The 12,355-nt window shown below is 42.2% G+C and overlaps 2 protein-coding genes across 8 annotated transcripts in view; one reads left to right on the plus strand and one right to left on the minus strand.

The window, feature by feature from the left end:
• LOC110565725 (EKC/KEOPS complex subunit Lage3-like) overlaps positions 1-10,774 on the minus strand; it is a 71,010-nt gene extending 60,236 nt beyond the window's left edge. For 4 of the 7 annotated variants that reach the window (XM_060386044.1, XM_060386046.1, XM_060386042.1 and 1 more), the window contains exon 1: positions 10,621-10,774. The gene's annotated coding sequence lies outside the window, so the exon portion shown is untranslated. Of the gene's footprint in view, positions 1-10,448; positions 10,568-10,620 lie in introns of those variants that run through there. The other 3 variants (XM_060386043.1, XM_060386045.1, XM_060386047.1) reach the window with 3 other exon arrangements.
• Positions 10,775-10,824: 50 nt separating this feature from the next.
• The window catches only part of Ggh (gamma-glutamyl hydrolase), a 30,415-nt gene continuing 28,884 nt past the window's right edge, over positions 10,825-12,355 (plus strand). Inside the window, exon 1 of the mRNA XM_021662957.2 lies at positions 10,825-11,062. Within this exon, the coding sequence (XP_021518632.1) occupies positions 10,954-11,062 (109 nt within the window). The 5' untranslated portion in view covers positions 10,825-10,953. The remainder of the gene's footprint in view (positions 11,063-12,355) is intronic.

Below are 12,355 nucleotides of genomic sequence, written 5' to 3' on the forward strand. Positions count from 1 at the left end.
TCTGTGGCCTGGTAAGGCTGTTCCCCCCTCAGGGGGAGGTGATCAAAGAGCCAGCACTGAGTTCACATCAGAGACAGCCCTTGTTCTCCTTACTAGGAAACCCACTTGGACACTGAGCTGCTGTGGGCTACATCTGTGCAGGGGTTCTACATTATCTCCATGCATGGTCCTTGGTTGGAGTATCAGTCTCAGAAAAGACCCATGGGCCCAGATTTTTTGGTTCTGTTGTTCTCCTTGTGGAACAACTGTCCCCACCAGGTCTTCCTATCTCCCCTTTCTTTCATAAGTTTCCCTGCACTATGCCCAAAGTTTGGCTATGAGTCTCAGTATCTGCTTTAACACCCTACTGAGTAGAGTCTTTCAGAGGTCCTTTGTGGTAGGCTTCTGTCCTGTTCTCTGTTTTCTCCCTCTTCTAATGTCCATTCAGTTTGTCTTTCTGAATGAGGATTGATCATCTTACGGTGGGTCCTCCTTCTTGCTTAGCTTCTTTAGGTGTACAAATTTTAGTATGTTTACCCTATATTATATGTCTAACATCCACTTATAAGTGAGTGTATACCTATATGTCTTTCTGCTTTTGGGATACCTCACTCAGGTTGATCTTTTCTAGTTCTCACCTGTAAACTTCATGATTTCCTTGTTTTTAATTGCTGAGTAGCATTCCACTATGTAAATGTACCACAATTTCTGTATCCATTCTTCAGTTGAGGGACATCTGGGTTGTTTCCAAGGTCTGGCTATTATGAATAAAGCTGCTATGAACACGGTTGAGCAAATGTCCTTGTTGTGTACTTGAGCATATTTTCAATATATGCCTAGCAGTCAGTGATATAGCTGAATCTTGAGGTTATATTCCGAATTGTCTGAGAAAGCGCCAGATTGATTTCCAAAGTGGTTGTATAAGGTTACATTCCCAGCAGCAATGGAGGAGGGTTCCCTTTTTCCACATCCTCTCTAACATGTGTTGTCAGATGAGTTTTTGGTCTTAGCCATTCTGGGTGTAAGGTGAAATCTTAGGGTGTTTTAATTTGCATTTTCCTGATGACTATGGATGTTGAGCATTTCTTTAACTGTTTTTCTGCCCTCCAATATTCCTTTACTGAGAATTCTCTGTTTAGTTATGTACTCCATTTTTAATTGGATTACTTTATTTGTTGTTTTTTTAACTTCTTCAATTCTTTATATATTCTGGATATTAACACTCTGTCAGATATAGGGTTGGTGAAGATCCTTTCCCAGTCTGAATGCTGTCGTTTTCTTCTGATGATAGTGTCTTTGCTTTACAGAAGCTTTTAGTTTCCTGAGGTCCTATTTATTGATTGTTGATCTTAGAGCCTGTGCTGTTGGTGTCTGTTCAGGAAGTTGTCTCCTGTGCCAATGAGTTCAAGGCTCTTCCCTACTTTTTCTTCTAACAGATTTAGTGTGTCTGGTTTCATGTTGAGGTCTTTGATCGATTTGGACTTTTGTGCAGGGTGAAAATATGGATCTATTTTCATTTTTTTGCAGGTAGACATCCAATTAGACCAGCACCATTTGTTAAAGATGCTATCATTTTTTTTTTCACTGTATGGTTTGTCATCTTTGTAAAAAAAATCAAGTATCCGTAGGTGTGTGGGTTTATTTCTGGGTCATCTATTCAATTGCATTGATTCACCAGGCTCTTTCTATGCCAGTACCATGCAGATTTCATTACTATTGCTCTATAGTACATTCTGAGATCAGGAATGGAGATACCTCCAGACAATCTGTTGTTGTACAGGATTGTTTTAGCAATTCTGTGTTTTTTTTCTCATATGTGTTTCTCTGTGTTTTTTCTCATATGAAATTGAGAATTGTACTTTCAAGTTCTATAAAGAATTGTGTTGGTATTTTAATGGGAATTGCATTGAATCTATAGATTGCTTTTGGTAGGATGGACATTTTCACTATGTTAATCCTAACAATCCATGATCATGGGAGATCTTTCAATCTTCTGATATATTCTTCAATTTCTTTCTTTAGACTTGTTTTTTTCAAACATGTCTTTTACTTTTTTGGTTAGAGTCACATCAAGGTACATTATGATATTAGTGGCTATTGTGAAGAGTATAGTTTCCTAATTTCTTTCTCAGCCCTTTTGTCTTTTGTATACAGGAGGGTTTCTGATTTTTTTTTTTTTGAGCTAATTTTGTGTCCAGCCACTTTGTTGAAGGCATTTATCAGCAGAAAGAGTTTTCTGGTTGAATTTCTGGGGTCACTTATGTATACTATCATATCATTTGTAAATAGTGATACTGCAACTTCTTTGTTTTCACTGTGTATTCCCTTGATCTCCTTTAGTTGTCTTATTGCTCTAGCTAGGACTTCAAGTACTATGTTGAAGAGATATGGAGAGAGTGGGCAGCCTTGCCTTGTCCCTGATTTCAGTGGGATTGGTTTAAGTCTCTCTCCATTTAGTTTGATGTGTCTATAGGCTTGCTGCATATTGTCTTTACCATGTTTAGGTATGTGCCTTGTATCCCTGATCTTCCAAGACTTCAAACATGAATGGGTGTTGGATTTTGTGAAATGTTTTTCAGCATCTAAGGAGATGATTATGTGGTTTTTCTCCTTTAGTTTGTTTATATGGTGAATTACATTGATGGATTTCCTTATATTGAACCACCCCTGCATGCCTGGGATGAAGCCTACTTGGTCACAGTAGATGATTTTTTTTATGTGTTCTTGGATTTGGTTTGCAAGTATTTTACTGAGTATTTTTACATCACTGTTCATAAGAGAGATAGGTCTCAAGTTTTCTTTTTGTTGGGTCTTTGTGTGGTTTAGGTATCAAGGTGACTGTGGCCTCATAGAATGAGTTTGTTAATGTTCCTTCTGTTTCTATCTTGTGGAATAATTTGAAGAGAATTGGAGTTAGCTCTTCTTTGAAGGTCTAGTAGAATTCTGCACTGAAACCATCTGGCCCTGGGCTCTGTTTGGAAGGGAGACTTTTGATGACTGCTTCTATTTCCTTGGGGGATAATCTATTTACCTGATCTTGATTTAATTTAACATAAATATATTAAAGAAACAATTATTATTTGGTTAACTAGCACATTATGAGTTTTACTTTTATTTTCATTTTACTTAGAGCTTTAATTTAAGTATGCATGACTTAGCTTTATACATTTAGCTTTGTGGCTCCTTTTATGTATCTGCCTGAGGACATGGGTTCTATTCTCAGCATTTCATAAAACAAAGTAAAAGATAGATAATCCATTTTTTTTTAGAACAATTTTCTACTGTCATGCCTGGTTCTTGAACACCAGAAGACCAGGAGTCAGTAGACTCCGCTGTAAATACATGAGACTTTTTTAATTGTATATGCGTTTGAACATGGGACACAAATCTCCTGTGGAAACAGAAGAGAAATGTGGCCCCAGGGTCTAGGGGTACAGAGTTTTTAAGGGAAAAAAAAAGGGTAAGCAGTGATGTACATGCTTTGGCATTACATGATTGGGTAAAGGAAATTGACTTTTGAAATGACTGGTCCACTTTAGGCGCCATGACTACAAACAGTTCTGGCCTGGTCATATGGGCTTGTTTCCTAACAACTGTATAATTAGAGGGCAGGGAAAGAATGTAGTAAGATGAGCTTTCCCCTCAGGGCATTTCTGGACAAGTCTATACCCAGGTAGCCTTAGATTAGGCCTTAACCTTTAATAATGCTGCTGATTTTTAATCTTTTGGTCTCTCACTACCAACCCTCATCATGATTTTATTTGTTAAACTAGATTTTACCTATAGAAATAGCATTAAGGTACTTTTGAAATATTATCTCTACTACCAACTTATATTAAAAGTACAAACAAAAAATTAAATTATAGAAAGAAACCAACCCAGCCATCAAGTGACACTGTACGTCCTGGAACACTCTGTACAGTCTGCTGAGTTTTGCCTTTGTTAGATGGCAAAACTGGAAGAATCACGAGTTACAAAGGTGCAAACAGAAATGAAGCCAATAATATTGAAGACTGAAGGAGAACACTGATCAGCCAAGACATACACCTCCCTACTCCCATTGGATCCCTAGCACTTGACTAATTGTTCGTTCAAGCCAATCAGATTGTCTACTTTTTAATTATTACTTTTATTTTATGTGAATAGTGTTTTGCCTCCCTGTACTTCTGTGTACTACATGTGTACCTGGTGCCTGGAGAGGTCAGAAGAGGGTGCCAGATCTCCTGGGCCTGCAGTTACAGATGGTTGAGAGCCACCATCTGCTGGGAATTGAATAGGCATCTGGAATCCAGTGATCCTAACCACTGAGCCATGTCTCCAGTTCCACATATCTGTTTTTGACAACACTGTGTTGTTCTATTTCTGTAAAGAGACACCATGACAAAGGCAACTCTTGGCAAATAAAGCATTTAATAGGGGCTTCCTTACAGTTTCAGAAGAGAGCCTGTTATTATCATTGTGGGGTCATGGCAGCTGGCAGTCATTCATGATGTTGAAGAAGTAGCTAAGAGTTACATCCTGATCCACAGACATCAGGCAGATAGAGAAAGACTGGGTTTGACGTGGGCTTTTGAAATCTCAAAGTCAACTCCAAGTGACAAAATTTTCCCAACAAGGCTATACACCCTAATCCTTTCAACCCTCAGACAATTTTACTCCCTGGTGATTAAGCATTCAAACATATGAACCTATGGGGTCCATTCCACTACATTCCTCTCCCTGGCCCCCATAGGCTTGTAGTCATATTATAATCAAAATGCATTCAGTCCAACTTCAGAAGCCCCCATAGTTATTTAAGACTGTTTAAAAGTTCAAAGTCTCTTGTAAGGCTCAAGGCAATCTTTTAATCACACACTTCCAATATATAATGGCAAAGAATATACATTACCATTCCAAAAGAGAGGATAGGATGCATAGTAAGGAAATGTTGAACTAAAGTAAGATTGAAAATCAGGACGAATTCCAAATTCTGAATCCTATGTCTAATATCAAAGTGCTCTCTGGAGCTCCAACAACTTTCTGTTGTTGGTTTCCTTCATTATTTAAACTTTCCTTTAATTACTTTTCACAAGTTGTGAGCTTAGCCAGATGGGGGTTTGCCCAGATGTTACTACTTCCTTGATGCCAATTAGCATCAGGCTTTTCTTTAAAATCTTATGTCCTTAAGCACTGGACTTGGCTCCAACAAAACATTTCTTGGTGTGACCTTTCTCCTCAAAATATGCATTTTGTATTTCTTTTTGCCCTGTTTGTTCTTTTTCATTTGTTATGAACTTTGAGAATACTGGAAAACCCCCAGACTCAATCCAAATAATTATTAAGTGGATTTATTATTACTGTTAGCAGGGCAACAGCCTAGAAGGCAAATGGAAGGCATGCCACCCAGAAGGGGCTAGATGAAGGGCTTTTTAAGTTGGGATTTGCTAGTGCTTGAGAAACTGCTTCACTCCCTTCAGCTGTAAGGGTTGTTCCCTTCACTCCCAGTTACATGGTGATGAAAGAGCTGCCTCAAACCTTGTTACAGAAAGATATGCAGGTTTACAAAAGCCAGAGTAAGCGGTTAATTACCTCACAGCAGCAACACTATTTTTGGGAGTGTTCCGGTTTCTAGGAGCTCATCTTTTAGGAATTCTGGACAAAAGGAAATAGTTACGTAGATGGGTTCCTGTTACAGAATGGAGTTTTCTTAGCCATCACACACTGTAGGTCTACATAAGAGCAATCACTAATAACCATATGACACAGTCAGTACTAAGCTGTCTTGAAATCTCCTCTTCCAGCATCATAAATCTAAAATTCTTCAATTTAGTCTCAGGCAGATTTTTAGGACAAGAGCAAAAAGCAACCATTCTCTGTCAAAATAGCACAAGCATGGTCTCCATGTCAGCCAATAATATTCTTTCCCTCTGAAATCTCTTGAGCTGGGCCCCCACAGTTCACAATGCCCGCTGCACCACTGTTTTCTATGCTCTTACTAGTATGCCCTGCCTCTGAAGCCCTGCTTAAAGTGTTAGACTCATTTTATAGTCCAAAGTTTCAAACTCTTATTTCCTCAACAAATATAATGGTCAGGGTTATCACTTACACACCACTGCCTGGTACCAACTTCTATCTTAGTCACTGTTTTATTGCTGTGAAGAGACATCATGATCAAGGAAATGATTATAAAGCATTTAACTAGGAGCAAGTTTCAGAGACAAGTTCATTACCATCATGGTGGGGAACAGGGAGGCAGCAGGCAGGCAGGTGTGGTGCTGGAGAAGTAGCAGGGAGAAAGGAAGAGCAGGAGGAGGAGGAGGAGGGTGAGAGAGTAGGGAGAGGAGACTCAAAGCACACCCCTAGTGACATTCTTCCTCTAACAAGGCCACACATCTTAATCCTTCTAATCCTCTAAATAGTTTCACTTCTGATGACTAAGCATTCAAGGTATAAGCCCGTGGGACCACTTTCATTCAAACCACTACAAATATTAAACAGATAGAAGAGAGAAAACAGCATATCGAAAATTGTCAGGGAATAGTTCACTATAAAGAAAATTTGAGCAATGCCAATAAAGGACTTTGAGGTTTAACTAAAGAAAAGAGAGTTTCCACCTGGGGTAACTGAGGAGGCATTGTGCCAAAATAGCACAGATGAAGTACTATCAAAGGCAGCCTAATTTCCTAAGTTGCAATGACAACTCAGAGGGGGCAGGAAGCTGTCTCAGTTGGGGTTTCTATGCTTTGACAAAACATCATGACCAAGACAGCTTACAAAATCAAGCATACAATTTGGCTTATTGTTTCAGAGGGTTAGAATCCATGATGGTGTAGCAAAGGCATGGCAGCAAGAACAGCTGAGAGCTCACATCTTGAACGGTACGCAGGGAGTGGAGAGCATGAGTCTTTTGAAACTTAAAAGCCTGACTTTAGTGACACACCTCCTCCAGCAAGATAGCATCTCTTAATTCTTTCTAAATATTTTCCCACCAACCGGGGAACAAGCATTATAACGTATGAGCCTATGGGGAACATTCTCATTCAAAGTACCACAAACGCTTTGATTTTCATATTGTTCTTGAAGTCTGAGGTTATCCCAAGAGGCTTACCCTCATCATTAAGTGGTTTTGTCTGGTGGATTAGATCAAAGGATTTTTCTGAGTGTCCTGTAACTTGGGTACATGTACAGAATTGGTTATTCTAGGTCAGTTTTTTTTCCAGGCCTCTGTCCTGTGCAGGTGTTGCTGAGTATGGAGCTCTCCATGCTTTGTCTTGTTCTTTCTGGACTAGAATAATCCACATGCTACAACTTGGTGTCCTGTCACTCACATCCTGCACTTTCGCTCACACCTGTTTTTCACATCTTCATGCTGTTCTAATTCCTGGCTTTTTTTTCCTCCTTGTTTTTTCATTTGTTTTACAAAATTTCCATTTGAGTATTTCCTGTCTCAGACAGTGGCAGTTCATGGTTCCGTATTACATAAGGACATTGTCATACAAGTATACATTGCATGTTGAATGTATTCTCCACCTACTCCCAATCTTTCCCTCCCTCCCTCTCCATCTTTTAAGTTATTCTATTCCTCTAGAAGATTACAGTTCTACTTCATGCCATATGTATAGATAGGATTTTGTACATCTTCTTAAAGATTAAAAATCATACATGAAATTATACAATATTTGTTTTTCTGACTGGCTCAATTCACTTAGTATGATATTTTTCATTGATTTGTTTTCCTGAAAATGACATAACTTTTTTCTCTTTGGCTGAAAATTCCATAGTGTATATAACCACATTTTCTGTATCCATTCTTATGCTGCCACATCTCCAGGTTGGTTACATGACATTTGTATTGTGAACAGTGCTGCAGTAAACACCAGTGTGCAAGAATCTCTGTGATACGCTGACTTGGAGTCTCTTGGGTAAACACCCTGAAGTGCTTCAGCTGGATTTTACTGTCCATCTATTTTAAGATTGGTCTTGAGTGGATCATTATTCCATTCTATATATTCTGAGTATGAGGAAAGAACACACCCATGCCACAGTGCATAAACAGTCAGAAGAGAAGTCGAGTTGATTTCTTCATCATGTGGGTACTGGGAGGTGAACTTACGTTATCACAGTTGCTGAGAGGCAGCTTTACCTACTGAGCTACCTTACTAACCCTTATTTCCAAGCTGATCTGTGTAGATGGACTAGTTTGCACTGCAATCAACAGTGTCTGTGTCCCCTTTTGCCCACATCTCATTAGCACTTGTTATTTCCTAAAGATTGTTGTTCATACTGGGGTGAGACAGCATGTGAATGCAGTTTTAATTCATATTTCTAATACCTAGTGCAGTTGACTATTTTCATGTGTTTATTAACTATTTGTATTTTATCTTTTGAGAATTCCTTATTTTATGTTGAAGTTGATTAGGTTGTTTGATTTTTGCAATATATTTTTTGAATTTTTTTTTTTTTGTTTATTCTAGGTGTTAGTCCTTTGATAGGTAGCAAAGATTTTACCCCATTCTGTAGGCTATCAATTCACTTGACTAGCAGTTTCTCTTACTTTCATAAGCTTTGGAATTTCATCAAGATTGTGATAGCTAATCTTAATCACCAGCTTAATGGGATTTAAAATCACCAGGACGCCAGGAATGGTGGTATAGCTACTCATCCTGGCACCTGGGAGGCAGACAGCCATGAGTTCCAGGCAAGTGACCAAATGGCAGCATAACAGGGCCACAAAGTGAGGATTCCCTTTACTTCCTGGGTAGGTGCTTCAGTAAGAGGGATATCTTAAAGGTATAGAGAAAAAGCTGTTAAGACATGGCAGGGGAAACCAGAGGACCTTTCAGAGAAATCCACTGAACAATAGAAAATATGTACCTTTCCCACTTGAAACACACACACACACGTATCTATGCACAGCATTTCATTGCGTAGCCTCTGCTAGCCTTCAACCAGAGATCCACCTGCCTCTGCATGAGTGATGGGATTAAGTTTTGATGGCTGGTACAAAGTCGTTATTTATTTATTTATTTTTATATTTTTAACATCACTTTAGTCTGGGACAAGAGCATGGAGGAGCCAGATAACGGTTAGGAATACAGATTAGTGACTGCTGTTAGTCCACAGCACAGAATACCTTCTTGATCTGTCCCAGGGAGAGAGCTACAGGGTGTGTGGTCAGATTTTTTTATGCTATGGGATCTGGCTTCTTAGGTCTCTTTTCTAACAGGCACTAGTGCTTGTTGGTCTCTGGTGAGAGCCTCATGGCCAATGGCATCATCACATGGTACAAGAGGAAGCAAGTGAACAAAAAGAGGCTAATCTTGTTCCATGTTCCACAGTGGAACTAGCCACTCCTATCAGACCTGACCAACACCTGTGGAATAGCATCAATCTGTTCATCAGGGTGGAGGCCCCTTGACCTAGTTAGTGAGACTATGTAGCAGGCACGTACTTCCATCTGACAAATGGTGGATTACAGAATATGTGACTTCACACCTGCATCAGAGATTACCTAATAGCTTCCTAGAATGGTTGAAATAATCAACCATCTACCAAAAGTATCAAACTTTAACACAGCCAAATCCGTTCATTTTCATTAATACATAATCTTTTTAAATGTTTTATGATGTTCATAAAACTTGATATCTTAAGAACGAATCTGACCATAAAAGTTATGGATACACATATACCTTTATTTTTCCAACCAAAGTCTAGTATTTCACCTTTCACACGTACATCTTTTCACCACCTGGAGTTTATTTTTGTGCGCAAAGGCAGAAAAAAATTCGCCTTCGTGGGTAGACAATTGCTCCATCAGCACAGACACGTACTTGCAATAGATCCTTATCAACTCAGTTAGGCTCAGTCCTGCTTTACATTTTCTCAGTAGCTTTCACCACGCCCTTCTACAGTACTCTTACTAAACTAAGCCACGTATTGCAGTTCTTTTTCTTGGCACTTGCCAGAACTTTTCTATTGTTTTTTTCCACAAGTCACATTCTGCCTTTTTTTTTTTTCTCCCCTAAACTGTAAACGTTTTACACAAATGACATCATTCAGTACACCTTTTCATCTTCGATAGATTTTCTGTTTTAATCTGGAGTTTAGTTGAGCCTTGACAGGAAGGACCTTCCCTGTGTTGCCGGCTGTGAATGCAAGCATTCGTACATTCGAACTGCATTTGTCAACCTGAGCCTTTAACGGCTTAGCTGTTGCCGCTGTCATCATTTTGTAAGGTAACTAGTGGTTTTCTGGGGTTGGTGCTAACAGCGAAGCATATCAAGGACCCTGGGTCGTCTGAGTGTGGCCTGGTCTTGCCCGTTTGGGCTACGAGCCAGGACCCTGGCTAAGGCAAGGAGGGTGTCCTCTGGGCCTTTCAGTCCCTCCAGACAGCCGCGTGCCCCCAAAATAGAGAGCAGTGGAATGTCTCTGGGAAGCCACCCCCTGTCCTAACACGACATGCGGTCACCACCCTAGAGCCGGGCACCTACGCTCGGGCAGCAGAGTTCTCTGGCGACTTCTAGAACCTCGCCGGCCTCTGCTGCCTGGTTACCACACAGGGCCAGGCCGGACCCGAGCGCGCCGTTAGGTCCTGGGCTGGGCGCCACAGCCCGGAGTGGCTGACCTCGCCAGGCGACAGAATAGTTCACGGGGAGAACTCACAGGACTCGGAGGCCAGCGGGGCTCCACCCGCCGCGTCTCCGGCGTCTCCGCCGCGGCCTTCGGGCGCGTGCCACGCGCGGGGCCGCGGGTCGCGGGTGGCGCGCAGGGCGATGGGGCGGCGTCGAGCCCGCTCCCTGAGCCGCCGGCCCCCGCCCCGCGGCCGCCGCACGCGCGCGCCCGGACTGCATTTCCCATAGGCCCGAGCGGCGCGGCCGTGCGCGCCAGCCAGGCCCAGCGCCGCCCAGGCCGCCGGGCCGCGCCCCCGCCCGCCCGCCCGCCGCGCCGCGCCGCGCGACCTATTTGAGAGGCGGCCGGAGGCGCGGTGGAGGCGCGATGGCGAGCCTGGGCCGGCTGCTGTGCGTGCTGGCGTGGCTGCTCTGCGGGTCCGCGAGCCCCGGGCTGTCCAGGCCCCAGGAGCCCGCCTCCGAGAAGCCCATCATCGGTAAGGACGCCCGGGAAGCCAGGCGGCGCGGTCCCGCCGAGGTGGCGGGCAGGTGTCGAGGAGGGGTGGCGCGCAGGCTCTGCCGTGTGGAGGAAGGCTCAGCTCCACGCCACGACCTGGCCCTGGAGGCAGCCTACGGCGTCCCGTGGTTTTTAGGAAGCACAGTTCAGGCAGACCTAGCCTAGGAGGCTTCCGTGCAGAAAAGCATTTCAGGGAGAGCAAGTGGGAAGCCAGGTGAAGAATAGAGCGCAGGAGAAAGCATGGTGCGAGCTAGAGATGACTCCACCTCATAGTCCAAGAGGTCTCCCCGGGATCTCACTCTATTCCTGTTCCCCTATTCCGTAATGATTATTAAGATTATAGAGAGGATGCGGAGCTGCCTTGGATAAGATAAGACCAGGAGCTACTAGGGATGTACAAGAGGTTAGGATATGCCTTTTACTGTAAATGTCATTTCCAGCGAAACACCTAGAAAATTGCAGAGAAAAGAAAAAAACTTTGTGGCTGGCTCTTTGACACCCCCCCCCCCTCCCGCCGGGAGGAGCAACTTTGCCAGGCCACAGAGGACGACAATGCAGCCAGTCCTGATGAGACCTGAAAAACTAGGGTCAGATGGAAGGGGAGGAGGACCTCCCTATCAGTGGACTTGGAGAGGGGCATTGGAGGAAACGAGGGAGAGAGGGTGGGATTGGGAGGGAATGTGGGAGGGGCCTACAGCTGGGACGCAAAGAGATTAAAATGTAATTAATGTAAAAAAATAAAAATTTAATTAAAAATGTTAATTTACTCTTGAGTGTTGGCTGGTGAGAGGATTCAGTCAGACTTCAGTGTGAAGGGTGCTTTTCCTATCCTGTGTCCCCACCATTTTCCCTGCCTTTCCTACCCCAGAAATTCTGCACATGGGCTAAACTTACATAGCTTTGGTCGAAACATACTTGACGATACAACACACTGAAAATAAAAATGAAATAGGTAAGCAATGCAGGTGTGACAACAGTGGCTCTGAATGTCAGTTCAGAGAGCTGAATGTCAGTTCTATTGCAAATAAAGTGTGTAATTGTTTCTGGCATTTTTGTGCTTCAAACAGGGTAAAATTGGTTTGCATTCATATCAAACATTTGAAAACCTGTCAAGGAAAAAAATCAGCCTGTAGTTAAAATTTGACAAAAGAAATTTATGGGTAGATATATGTAGGATTATGATGTGTGTGTTTCTTCCTTGAAGGTTAGAAACAGAAACTAGAACAGAAAGTAGAAACTTTTTTATGTATTCAGAAGTAGCCCGTTTTTTTGT

Source organism: Meriones unguiculatus, chromosome 6 (assembly GCF_030254825.1).
Source record: "Meriones unguiculatus strain TT.TT164.6M chromosome 6, Bangor_MerUng_6.1, whole genome shotgun sequence".
Lineage (NCBI taxonomy): Eukaryota > Metazoa > Chordata > Mammalia > Rodentia > Muridae > Meriones > Meriones unguiculatus.